The sequence below is a fragment of the Cetorhinus maximus genome, chromosome 8 (assembly GCF_964194155.1).
Source record: "Cetorhinus maximus chromosome 8, sCetMax3.hap1.1, whole genome shotgun sequence".
In the NCBI taxonomy this organism is placed as follows: Eukaryota; Metazoa; Chordata; class Chondrichthyes; order Lamniformes; family Cetorhinidae; genus Cetorhinus; species Cetorhinus maximus.
This window is the reverse complement of record NC_135886.1, coordinates 57,355,242-57,369,449: the sequence shown is the minus strand read 5'-3', so window position 1 is coordinate 57,369,449 and position 14,208 is coordinate 57,355,242. Positions and strand designations below refer to the sequence as shown.

The 14,208-nt window shown below is 45.7% G+C and overlaps 1 protein-coding gene across 1 annotated transcript in view; it reads left to right on the top strand.

Moving 5' to 3' along the window:
* ipo9 (importin 9) overlaps positions 1–14,208 on the top strand; it is an 89,066-nt gene that overhangs the window by 50,452 nt on the left and 24,406 nt on the right. Inside the window, exons 13-14 of the mRNA XM_078546903.1 lie at positions 2,639–2,778; positions 9,945–10,104. Coding sequence (XP_078403029.1) covers positions 2,639–2,778; positions 9,945–10,104 — 300 coding nt within the window. The remainder of the gene's footprint in view (positions 1–2,638; positions 2,779–9,944; positions 10,105–14,208) is intronic.

The following is a 14,208-nucleotide window of genomic DNA, read 5'->3' as shown; positions in this document are numbered from 1 at the left end:
CATTCTGCCTACCCCTGATTAATTTTTGATTCCCCTGTTAGTCAAGAATCTGTCAACTTCTGCCTTAAAAAATATTTACTGATCTTGCCTCCACCACGATCTGTGGAAGAGAGATCCAAAGTTTCATGACCCCCAGAGAGAAAAAAATTCTCCTCATCTCCGTCTTGCATGGGAGATCCCTTATTTTTAAACTCTGTCCCCTAGTTCTAGACTCCCAACAAAGAGAAACATCCTTTGAGCATTCACCCTGTCAAGTCCTCTAAGATCACCTCTCAATCTTCTAAACTCCAATGGATACGGCTCAATCTGTCCAACCTTTCCTTGTAAGATAACCCCTCCACCCCAAGTATCAGTTGAGTGAACCTTCTCTGAACTGCTCCTAATACATTTATATCCTTTGTTAAATAAGGAGACCAAAACTATACACGATATTCTAGATGTGGTCTTACGTGTAGGCAGTGGCGTAGTGGTTTTGTCACCAGACTAATAATCCAGGAAATGCTCTGGGGACTCTGGTTCGATAAAAATCTGGAATTAAAAGTCTCATGATGACCATGAAACCATTGGCAATTGTTGTAAAAAACCCATCTGGTTCAATAGGGAAGGAAATCTGCAGTCCTTACCTGGCCTGGCCTACGTGTGACTCCAGACATACAGCAATGTGGTTGATCCAAGCCACTCAGTTGTATCAAACCGCTAAAAACAAAGTCAATAAGGAATGAAACTGGATGGATCACCCGACATCGACCTAGGCACCGGAAACGATAACGGCAAACTCAGCCTTGTTGACCCAGCAAACTCCTCCTTCCTAACATCTGGGGCCTTGTGCCAAAATTGGGAGAGCTGTCTCACAGAGTAATCAAGCAACAGCCTGACATAATCGTACTTACGGGGTCATACCTTACAGATCATGCCCCAAACATCACCACCTCTGGGTATGTACTGTCCCACCAGCAGGACAGACCCAGCAGAGGTGGCGGCACAGTGGTATACAGTCAGCAGGGAGTTGCCCTGGGACCTCCCAATATCACCTGTGGACCCCATGAAGTCTCATGGCACCAGGCCAGACATGGGCAAAGAAACCTCCTGTTGATTATCATGTACCGCCCTCCCTCAGCTAATGAATCAGTGCTCCTCCATGTTGAACCTCACTTGGAGGAAGCACTGAGGGTGGTCAGAGTGCAGAATGTACTATGTGTGGGGGTCTTCACTGTCCATCACCAAGAGTGGCTCGGTAGCACCACTACAGACTGAGCTGGCCAAGTCCTAAAGGATATAGATGCTAGACTGGGTCTGCGGCAGGTGGTGAGGGTACGAACAAGAAGGTAAAACATACTTGGCCTCATCCTCATCTACCTGTGTGCCGCAGATGCATCTCTCCGTGACAGTATCGATAGAAGTGACCACCGCACAGTCCTTATGCAGACAAAGACCCTCCATCGTGTTGTGTGGCACTACCATTGTGCTAATTGGGATAGATTTTGAACAGATCTAGCAATTCGTGACTGGGCATCCATGAGGCGCTGTGGGCCATCAGCAACAGCAGAATTGTACTCGAACACAATCTGTAACCTCATGGCCTGGCATATCCCCCACTCTACCATTACCACCAAGCCAGGGGATCAACCCTGGTTCAATGAAGAGTGCAGGAGAGCATGCCAGGAACAACACCAGGCATACCTAAAAGTGAGATGTCAACCTGGTGAAGCTATGACACAGGATTACCTGCGTGTCAAACCGCATTAGCAACAAGTAATAGACAGAGCTAAGCAATTCCACAACCAACGGATCAGATCTAAGCTCTGCATTCCTACCACATCCAGTTGTGAATGGTGGTGGGCAATTAAACAACTCACTGGAGGAGAAGGCTCCACAAATACCCCCGTCCTCAATGATGGGTGGGGGGGGGGGGGTGCCGTGGTGACAGCACATCAGTGCAAAAGATAAGGCTGAAGCGTTTGCAACAATCTTCAGCCAGAAGTGCTGAGTGGATCATCCATCTCGGCCACCTCCAGAGGTTCCCAGCATCACAGATGCCAGTCTTCAGCCACATGCTTGTCTAATCTCTGCATGCATACTGTCATAGGTGCTATCAGGGGGTTTATGTACCGCTCCCACTACAATTTTAGATTTATTTCTGTTTAGTTTCCAGCCCTGACCATCTTGCAGCCATGCATTAGTAATGGCTATTGTTTCCTATAATCCTTGCATTTGTATAAAGAATACCTACTTGAGCCTATACAGCTTAACCTGTCCTGCTCTAATGTTTTACACCAAGCTGACGGAATGAGTAAGGATGGGGGAGCGGGAGATTGATTCAGTTTAGTTTAACAGTGGGTGTTTTTATTGCTGTTGGTGTTTTGCTGGGTAACCCGCAGTTTTAGGGTACTGGGTGGGCATCCACTCCCCTCATTCCTCCCCTCTGAATCTTCCAGCTTCTCTCAGGGCTGCTCTGGAACAGGTCGACAGGAGTTGGCAGCAGAGAGTGCTGTGGTTTTTCCCCTAATGATGACCCTGAGGATGGACAGGAGGAAGCTGCTTCCAGTTGCAGTGCCCAGTGCACTGGGTTTAGTGAGTGTTTTGTACTAGTGTGTTGTCCCACCCTAGAGGAATTGATGGTGTGATCTTTTTCTGGCAGGTGGAAGATTCACGAGGCTTGTATGTTGGCACTGGGCTCGGTGAAGAACGTAATCACTGAGAGCGTGAAGAATGGACGGATACAGTTCGACATGCATGGATTCCTCACCAACGTCGTTCTTGTTGACCTCAACCTGTCGGGTAGGATTCAGCCTACAGCCACACAGATCACCGGCCAATGAGTAGGCAGGGTCTGAATCATGCACACTTACACCAGGCAGCATCCACTGCCTATCAAAGAAACCAACACTGAAATTGGCGAAACGACCTTGCCCTGATCTGCAGCAAGGTTTACTACCAAATTCAGGTCTCTTGCAATTTAGGAAGTACTGTGACAAGCCCAAGGAGCTTGGAGCATGTTGTTTACCTGGCTTTGGGAACTCAATACTGAAAGCTGATTGCCCAAGCCTTAGTTTAATGAATAATATGTCATTATGTCCCTGGGCAAGTAACAGTTAAATGTAGCATTACTACTAAGTTGGAGAAAACCCAGAAGTCAGGTGGTGGAATGAGTCAGACAGATGCACCTCCAGTTGGGTTTAAATCTAGCCCAGGCATGGGGAAGGAAAGTGCTGGTAACTTTTGACATTGAAAAAAGTGTGGGCAAGTCAAGACCCGGCTCCGTGGACCACAGATATGATTCAGACATCAGATTGTTAGACAGTGTAGAGGGAGCGTTACTCTGTATCTAACTCATACTGTACTAGCGCAGGGAGTGTCCAGAAGGTGGTCATTCGGCCCATGTGTCCGTGTTGGCCGAAAAACAACTATCCGGCCTAATCCCACCTTCCAGCTCTTGGTCCATAGCCCTGTAGGTTACGGCACTTCAAATGCATATCCAAGTACTTTTTGAATAATGTGAGGGTTTCTGCCTCTAGCACCCTTTCAGACAATGAGTTCCAGATCCTGAGCACCCTCTGGATGAATATAAAACTCAACTGTAAATAACTCTATAGCTTCCCTCCAATCCTTCTGGCTACAGCCCTTGGTTATTGAGCTCTCTGTTAAAGGATTCCAATCCACTTTAAGTGAGTCAGGAGAACGTGTCAGGATTTTCCCTGCTCTGATTAAGAGGGAAATACCTTGGTAATTTCTGCAGCATCATTTATCTCCCTTCTTGAAGGTAGTCATGATTATCGCAATCCTGAAGCCAGGATGACGGGGGAGGAGTTCTTTTTCCTCCCAAATCGATAGGATGAGTGCGTGGAGTCTTGATGTGAGCATAGGCCCGCCAGCTTTGAAGACCTCAGCTGGAAAACCATTGGGATCACAGGCTTTGTTGTTTTCCATCCATTTGATTGCTTGTTCCAATCCTCCCATCGATGGTGGTCCACCCATGGATTCTACCACAGGGTAGTGGAGGGTAGCTTGGAGAATATCAGCTGTCACTGTAGATTTACAGTTGAGGGGTTGTTGAAAATGTTCTTTCCTGCATTGATGGGTGACATTGTCACCTTTAAGAAGAGAAACACCATCCTGTGAGCGAAGGGGATTTTGTTCATTTGACCTGGGTCTATAAATGGCCGTATGGCTTCAGAACAGCTTTGCATGTCATGACGGTCAGCATGTTGCTGGATATCTTATGCTTTCTTTTCCCACCATAGGTCCTTTATCTTCCAGATTTGTCATTCGCTGTCAGCCTTGAGCTGTTGGAATGTTGCCTCCATGACTTGCAACCCTGGGTTATTTGGCCAGGCAATGAAGGCTGCTTGTTTTTGTTCCAGGAAGTCACATGTTTCTGCATCATTTTCATCAAATCCATATTGGTGATGACGATGGTCTGGGCACAGGAGTTTAGAGTAGCTGACTTTATTTGATCCCACTTTTCTGGAATTGAGTTAGATGAGTGAAGATTTTCAAGATTGATTGTGAGCTGTATTTGGAATTCCTCTCTTCAGTCGGGCTGCTTTAGGGCTGAGACACTGATGTTCTGCCTCTTGGACTTTTGGGCCCTGTGATGTCTTGGCGCTATCTGGATGATCATCTCCAATCAAATAAGTTGATGACCTGTCCAGTAGACATCAATCCCTCAGATGGATCGAGTGATACAGACATCACTTAGATCTTTGACCCAAACAATCACATAATCCAGGAGGTGCCAATGCTTTGACCAAGGATGCCTTCATGTGGGTTTGCACTTGACCTTCTGGCGGAAGAGAGTGTTTATTATAATGAGAACTGCTGACCACACTTTGCCAGCAGGAGGCTGCCATTTGCCTTTCCCACCCTGTTCTTCCCAGTGGTTCCTCTCCAGACATCGGAATCACCGCCAACCTTGGGCCCATAGTAGGGACCAAGGGGGCAATCTATGGGTGGAGCCAGAGGACATCATGAGAGTGTTGAATGAATACTTCACATCCTTCTTCACCCAAGAGAATGAAGGTATTGAACTCGGGGAGAGAGACAGCGAGGTTCTTAAGCAAATTGATATAGGGAGTGACAAGGTATTGGAGGTGTTGGCAGGCTTAAAAGTGGACAAATCTCCAGGTCCGGATGATTTGTGTCCCAGACTGCTGAGGGAGGCAAGGGAGGAGATCGCAGGGGCTCTGACCCAAATTTTTAATTCCTCTCTGGCCATGGGGGAGGTGCCAGAGGACTGGAGAACAGCTAATGTGGTTCTGCTATTTTTAAGAAGGGTTGTAGAGAGAAGCCAGGGAACTACAGGCCAGTGAGTCTTATGTCAGTGGTATGGAAACTATTGGAGAAAATTCTGAAGGAGAGAATCTATTCCTACTTGGAGAGGCAAGGTTTGATCAGGAATAGTCAGCATGGCTTTGTCAGAGGGAGGTTATGCCTAACAAATTTTTTGAGGAGGTGACCAGCCGTGTAGATCAGGGTAGAGCAGTTGATGTAGTTTATATGGATTTCAGCAAAGCCTTTGACAAGGTCCCACATGGGAGACTTATAAAGAAGGCAAATGCACATGGGATACAGGGTAATTTGATAAGGTGGATTCAAAATTGGCTTAGTTGTAGGAGACAGTGATGACAGAGGATGCTTTAGTGACTGGAAGCCAGTGTCCAGTGGTTTACCACAGGGATCTGTGCTGGGTCCCCTGCTGGTAAATGGGGTTAGGTAGGTAGGCCAGGTGTTTCTCACGTGTCGGTGCAGACTTGATGGGCCTCTTCTGCATTGAGATTCTGTGATTAAAGTCCCCCAGAAGGATGACCTTTTCTTTTGGGATAGCGGTAACGGCCTCATCAAGGTCAGAATGGAACTTTTCCTTAACGTCTTCATCAGATTCGAGGGTCAGGGCACGAGCGCTGATGACTATGATGTATTGATTCTGCCTGAGCTGTAGGTCAAATATCATTTATATAAACGACATAGATGACTATGTGGGGGGTAGGATTAGTAAGTTTGTGGATGACACAAAGGGTGGTTAACAGTGAGGTTGAGTGTCTTGGGCTACAGGAAGATATAGACGGGATGGTCAAATGGGCAGATAAGTGGCAGATGGAATTTAATCCTGAAAAGTGTAAGGTGATGCACTTTGGAAGGAGTAATTTGACAATTGAATGAATGGCATGACACTAGGAAGTTCTGAGGAACAAAGGGACCTTGGCGTGTGTGTCCATCGATCTCTGAAGGCGGAAGGACATGTTAGTGGGGTGGTGAAAAAGGCACCTGGGACACTTGCCTTTATCAATTGAGGCATAGATTACAAAAGTAGGGAGGTCATGTTGGAGTTGTATAGAACCTTGGTGAGGCCACAGCTGGAGTACTGTGTGCAGTTCTGGTCGCCACGTTATAGGAAGGATGTGATTGCACTGGAGGGGATGCAGAGGAGATTCACCAGGATGTCGCCTGGGATGAAACATTTAAGTTACGAAGAGAGGTTGGATAGACTTGGATTGATTTCGTTAGAGCAGAGAAGACTGAGGGGCGACCTGATCGAGGTGTACAAGATTATGAGGGGCATGGACAGGGTGTTTAGGGAGCAGCTGTTCCCCTTAGTTGAAGGGTGAGTCACAAGGGGACATAAGTTCACGGTGAGTGACAGGAGGTTTAGGGGGAATGTGAGGAAAAACTTTTTTACCCAGAGGGTGGTGACGGTCTGGAATGCACTGCCTGGGAGGGTGGTGGAGGCAGGTTGCCTCACATCCTTTAAAAAGTACCTGAATGAGCACTTGGCATGTCATAACATTCAAGGCTATGGGCCAAGTGCTGGCAAATGGGGTTAGGTAGGTAGGCCAGGTGTTTCTCACGTGTCGGTGCAGACTCGATGGGCCGAAGGGCCTCTTCTGCATTGAGATTCTGTGATTAAAGTCCCCCAGAAGGATGACCTTTTCTTTTGGGATAGCGGTAACGGCCTCATCAAGGTCAGAATAGAACTTTTCCTTAACGTCTTCATCAGATTCGAGGGTCAGGGCACGAGCACTGATGACTATGATGTATTGATTCTGCCTGAGCTCTAGGTCAAATGTCATGACCCTTCCATTTGTACAATTGGGCAGTTCTAGCAGTGCATCCAAGATCCTATTCTGGATGGCAAAGCCAACTCCGTGGACAAGAGGGGCACTGTCAGCTTTTTCTTTCCTGTTGGAGGTTTATCCCATGCTTGTTCCTTCCTGGGGCCCTCCCCAGGAAGGCGGGTCTCACTGTGGACAGCCATGTCAATTTGGAGTCTTGATGGTTCACATGATCTGATTGTTCTTTCTGGACGGTCACTGTTGAGATTATCCATGCGTGTTGTAACATTTAGAGTTGCAAAATTTAAAGTTTTCTTTCTTTGACCACGGAAATGGTGATTCCGCAGTGTGTGGTTCCCCATCCAGGAGAAAGTGGGACTGCCGGTTTTTAGGGCACCTTTTCTAGCCGCCGACGCCCCCCCCACCCACCTCCACCCCCCTTCCTCTGTCATAACACAGGTGTCCAATGTGCAGGTTCCCCAGGTTCACAGCCCTGTCCCTGTCACCAATTCTCCATCGCCACAGGATTGCAAATGGACTCCGGTAGACGCCTGCACGTGACTTTGTTTAACGTGGGGACCTTCGGGCACCATCATTGTCCACACGACCTTGACGGGTTGGTGGTCAGATTTCATTGACACGTTGAGCCACAATGACTGGGACCACCTTGCTTCTGCAGCCTTCTTCCAGCTTCCTAGTTGTGAGACGCACAGTCTTCCTTCGCCTATAGTGAGGACTCCTTGGAGTCTTTGGCACCTCCCCCAACCTTGCCGCCATTGGTGACCCTACCAGCAGCTCCCGACAGCATTGCTCAAGGTGGGAGCGCATAAGTCTCTCCACCACTTCAAGATGGCAAACCATGCAGGGTAACAATTGTTAGCAGCCTTCCAGTCCTCTGGGACCATGTGTGTAGCCAGGGAGGATTGGAAAATGATGGTCAGAGCCTCCACTACTTTTTCCCTTGCTTCTCTTAACAGCCTGGGATACATCTCATCCATGTCTGAGGATTTATCCACTTTGAAAGATGTTAAACCCCTTCATATACCTTCCCTCACTGTTCATTCTATCCAATATTTCACACTCCATATTAACTACAATGTACCATCCCCTCTTTTGTGAAAACAGACAGAAATGATTCATTAAGAAACATGCCCAGGGCTTCTGCTTCCATACACAAGTTAAATTTTTGATCTTAATTGGTCCTATTCTTTAACAACAACAGAAAATGCTGGAAATACTTAGCAGGGCTGGCTGCATCTGTGGAGAGAGAAGTAGGTGCTTCCAGTCCTCCTGAGTATGTCCAGTATTTTCTGTTTTTGTTTCCGATTTGCACTATCTGTAGTATTTTGCCTTTCAGCTCTTTATTAGTTAGCCTCTTGCTCTTTATGTGTATATATAAAATATCTTTGGAATTTCATTGATCTTACTTGTGAACATTTTTTTAAGCTCTCCCTTTGCTTTCCTAATTTCCTTTTTAATTTTACCACTGCACTTTCTACACTTCAGAATTTCTGCAGTATCGAGTTCTCATTATTTGACATAAGCTTCCCTTTTTTAACCTTAACCTATTCTGCTCTTTGATATCCAAGGGGATTCTAGTCCCCTTTTTCATTATGGGAAATATTTGTTCTGAACTCTCTCTATCTCCTTGAATGCCTCCTGCTCTGACAATGATTTACCTTCAAGTAGCTGTTTCCAGTCCACTTCTGCTAAATCACATCTCAGCTTAGTAAAATTGGCCTTTCCTAATTTAAAACTTTTAACCTTGTCCTATCTTTTCCCTAACTGTGTTAAATCTAACTGACATATGATCACTGCCATCAAAGTGCTTTTCCTCCCACTTGCTGCAGACCCTTCCTCTCGCCATGGACCCTCAGGTTCGTGGCCTTTGCTGCTGCCTGACAGTCCTGGTTGCTGCAGTTCCTTCCTCCATCTCCCGACCTCTCCCTCTTTGTGTGCGAGGGCTCTGGAGAGGAGTGGCAAGAGGCTGAAACAGTAGCATCGACTTGCAGAAGGTACGGTGCAATTAGAAGGATTGGCAGCAAGAGGGACGGTCAGGGAGTGGCAGAGGCCATGAGCCAGAGGGTCAGTGTGAGTGAGAGGCCAGGGAGCGGCAGAGGCTGCTTCAGAATGGTCCTGATTGTTAGCCATAGTTGCAATATTATTCCAAAAGGATTTTTAAATTCTTTATAGGAATGTATATCTGTTGCAAATGATGACTTAATTCTGTAAGTGTTTCCATTGCTGCTAATCTGCATCATACAAAGTACCGCGGATGCTGGAAATCTGAGATAAAAACAGAAAATGTTGGAAATGATCAGGTCGGGCAGCATTTGTGGGGAGGAGCTGAGTTAATGTTTCAGGTCAATGGCCATACCTTTTAACCTAGTTTCCCAATTTGTTTTAGCCAACTTGACCCTCATACCTATGTGGTTTGTTTAATTGCGATTGAAGTGTTTTATTCAGTCCTCCACCTGCCCTGTGAGTGTCAGAGACAGTGTGGAGGGAGCTTTGCTCTGGACCAAACCCCATCCTGTTGCTGCCCTGGGAGTGTTTGATGGGACAGCGTAGACAAAGATTTACTTTGTACCTAACCTGTTTTGTGCTTGCCCTGGGAGTCTTTGATGTCAATAGCTGAGTACTTCTTAGTGCTAAGCTGTTCAGCTTGATAAGAACAAAGATTCACAGAAGCTGTTTAGCAATATGTGGAATGGTTTTGTGAAGAAAATAAGGATTAAATTGTGATGTGATCCCAAACGGCGAGTTTTGAGTTAGAAGAGCTTAGTAAGACAGCTGGCATGTGCATGAATTTAAACACTTCTGTCACATAGATAATTGTTTCAGAATTAAGCGATTGCCATGAGTAGTCTGTAACATGTCCTCTCTCTCTATTAGTCTCTCCATTCCTGCTGGGTCGTGCACTCTGGGCTGCCAGTCGCTTTGCCACTGTTATGACTCCTGAACTAATCCAGCAATTTTTACAAGCGACAGTCAGTGGCTTGCATGAGACACAACCACCATCAGTGCGAATCTCTGCTGTACGAGCCATCTGGGGGTAAGTTGCAAATATTTGGGAAATGTTGTGGTTAGACGGGACCAAGGGAGGGTGGAGACGGTCAGCTAGTGTTGGAGGGTTTGTGATTGACACTTTGTCAGGAGCAGTCATTATTTGTGCTTGACGTTTGGTCAGTGGAGTGAGGAGCATTTGTTGACTCCACTATTCTTCCATGTTAGCCACCCTGAAGCCAATTCTATGGAATTGATCCTAAATTTACTTTTTCCTAATTTAGACCAATGCCCCAATTTCCTATTTTCGAAATTTAATTGAAAGTAATATTTAGGTTAAGTTTTTCCAAATCCATAATATCATAAGAGGCGGCCATTCAGCCCCTTGAACCTGCTCCGTTATTCAGTTAGATCATGACCTCATTCACCACTATTGTTCCAAATCCTTTTGATACCCATACTCAACAAGATTCTACTAATCGGCCTTAGCTCAATTGCCTCCCAGCATCCACTGCCTTTTCAAAGAATCTCTCAGTGCAGAAGAGGCCCCTTCGGCCCATTGAGTCTGCACCGACACATGAGAAACACCTGACCTACATACCTAATCCCATTTACCAGCACTTGGCCCATAGCCTTGAATGTTATGACGTGCCAAGTGCTCATCCAGGTACTTTTTAAAGGATGTGAGGCAACCGGCCTCCTCCACCCTCCCAGGCAGCGCGTTCCAGACCGTCACCACCCTCTGGATAAAAATGTTTTTCCTCACATCTCCCCTAAACCTCCTACCCTCACCTTGAACTTATGCCCCCTTGTGGCTGACCCTTCAGCTAAGGGGAACAGCTGCTCTCAATCCACCCTGTCCATGCCCCTCATAATCTTGTACACCTCGATCAGGTCACCTCTCAGTCTTCTCTGCTCCAACGAAAACAACCCAAGTCTATCCAACCTCTCCTCATAACTAAATGCTTCATCCCAAGCAACATCCTGGTGAATCTCCTCTGCACCCCCTCCAGTGCAATCATATCCTTCCTGTAATGTGGCGACCAGAACTGCACACAGTACTCCAGCTGTGGCCTCACCAAGGTTCTGTACAACTACAACATGACCTCCCTATGTTTGTAATCTATGCCTCGATTGATAAAGGCAAGTGTCCCAGGTGCCTTTTTCACCACCCCACTAACATGTCCCTCCGCCTTCAGAGATCTATGGACACACACGCCAAGGTCCCTTTGTCCCTTTTGATGGAATGAGTTTCCGATTTACCCCACCCTTTATGTGGAAAATTGCTTCTTCATTTTTTTAACTGAATGGTCTGGCTTTTATTTTAAGATTATGCCCCATTGTTCTGTATCCCCTCACCAGAGGAAATAAACGCTATATAAGAACAAGAAGGATCAGGAGTAGCCCATATGCCTCTGAAGCCTGCTCTGCTATGCAAAGGGATATAGCTGATCTTCAACCTCAAGTCCACTTTCCCATCCGATCTCAAAACCCTTGATTCCTTTAGAGACCAAAAATCTTTCACACTCAATGTTAAATATAGTCAGCATCTACGATCCTCTGGGGTAGGGAATTCCAAAGATTTACTGCCCTCTGAGTGAAAAATAATTCTCCCCATCTTAATCCAAAATGACCTGCCTCTTATAGAACCATAGAAAAGTTACGGTGCAGAAAGAGGCCATTCAGCCCATGTCTGCGCCGGCCAAAAAAATAAAAATAAAGAAACTAGCCACTCATTTTTAATCCCACTTCCCAGCACCTGGTCCATAGGGTTGCAACATTTCAGATGCAGATCCAGCTACCTTTTTAAATGAGCATTTCAGCCTCAACCACCAATTTAGGCAGTGAATTCCAGATGCACAGCGTCCTCTGGGTGAAGAAATTTTTCCTCAAGTCCCCTCTAATCCTTCTACCAATCACCTTAAATCTATGCCCCCTGCTAATTGACCCCTCTGCAATGGGCAACAAGTCTTTCCTGTCTACCCTATCTAGGCCCCTCATAATTTTGTACACCTCAATTAGGTCACCCCTCAGCCTCCTCTGTTGTAAGGAAAACAACCCTAGCCTATCCAGTCTTTCCTCATAACTGCAATTTTCCAGCCTTGGCAACATTCTTGTAAATCTCCTCTGCACTCTCCAGAGCAATTATATCCTTCCTGTAATGTGGTGATCAGAACTGTACACACAATTCCAGCTGTGGCCTAACCAGCATTTTATACAGTTTCATCATCACATCTCCACTTTTGTATTCAATACCTTGTCCAATAAAGGATATCATTCCATATGCTTTCTTTAATACCGTGTCCACCTGTCCTGCTGCCTTCAGGGACCTGTGGACATGCACTCCAAGGTCTCTCACTTCCTCAACCCCTCTCGATATCCTCCTGTTTATTGAGTATTCCTTTGCTTTGTTTGCCCTTCCAAAATGCATTACCTTACACTTCTCTAGATTGAATTCTATTTGCCACTTTTCCGTCCACTCAACCAAACCATTGGTATCATTCTGGAGACAACAGCTATTCTTTTCACTCTCAACTACACAACCAATTTTTGTGTCATCTACAAATTTCCCAATCATGCCTCCCACATTTAAGTCCAAATCATTAATATATACAACAGACAGCAGAGGACCCAACACGGAGCCCTGTGGAACACCACTTTGGAAACCGCTTTCCATTGACAAAACATCCATCGACATTACCCTTTTTTCCTGTCACTGAGCCAATTTTGGATCCAACTCGCCACCTTCCTGTGTCCCATGAGATCTCACTTTTCTGTCCAGTCTGTCATGTGGGACATGCCTTACTGAAATCCATGTAGGCAACATCCACTGCACTACTCTCATCAATCCTTCTTGTTACTTCCTCAAAAAATTCTATTAAGTTAGTAAGACACGACCTTTCCCTAACAAAACTATGCTGACAATTCCTGATCAATCTGTGCCTTTCTAAATGACAGTTTATCCTGTGTCTCCGAATTGATTCCAGTAATTTTCCCACCACTGAAGCCAGGCTGACTGGTCTATAATTTTCTGGCCTATCCCTTGCACCCTTTTTAAATAATGGTACAACGTTTGCAGACCTCCAATCCTCCGGGACCTCGTCTGGATTTAGTGAGAATTGGAAAATGGTCCTCAGAGCATCTGCTATTTCCTCCCTGGTTTCCTTTAGCAATCTGGGATACAATCCATCCGGCCCTGGTGATTTATCCACCTTCAAGGATGCTCCCTCCAGTACTTCCTCTCTCACTATGCTTATTGTATGTAATGTTTCACACTCCTCCTCTTTAAATAGAATGTCTGCATCACCCTCTCCTTAGTGAAGACAGAGACAAAGTCCCCATTGAAAACCCTGCCCACATCTTCAGCATCAACACACAAGTTACCATGTACATCTCTGATAGGCCCTACCCTTCACTTAGTTATTCTGTTGCTCTTAATGCACAGATAAAACATTCATGGGTTTTCTTTGATTTTACCTGCCAATATTTTCTCGTATCCTCTCTTTGCTTTCCTAATTTCCTTTTTAACTTCACCCCTGTACTTTCTATACTCTAGGCTTTCTACAGTATTAAGCTTTTTGTGACTATCATAAACTTTTTCTGCTTTATCCTACCCTGTATGCTTCTGGATAACCAGGGGTCTCTAGATTGGGCAGTACCATCCATTTTCTTTGTGGGGACACGTCCACACTGTGCCTGTAGAATCTCACTTTTCAATACCTCTCATTGGTTTGACACCGTTTTCCCTTCTAATAGCTGTATCCAGTCCACTTTCGCCAGCTCAGCTCTCAGCTTTGTAAAATTTGTCTTCCCCCAATTTAGAACTTTTACTCCTGTTCAATCCTTCTCCTTTTCCATAATGATGCTAAATCTAACTATATTATGGTCACTATCTCCAAAATGGTCCTCCACTGCTACTTCATCCACTTGCCCAGCTTCATTTCCTAAGACTAGATCTAGGATTGCACCACTTCACGTTGGGCTTGTTGCGTGCTGACTAAAAAAGTTCTCTTCATTGTAGCTCAGGAATTTTGCTCCCTCTGTGCCCTTCACACTGTTTTTATCCCAATTGGTATTAGGGTAGTTGAAGCCTCCAACTGTTACTGCCCTATTGTTTTTGCACTCAGAAACCTGTCTACATATTTGCTCTTCT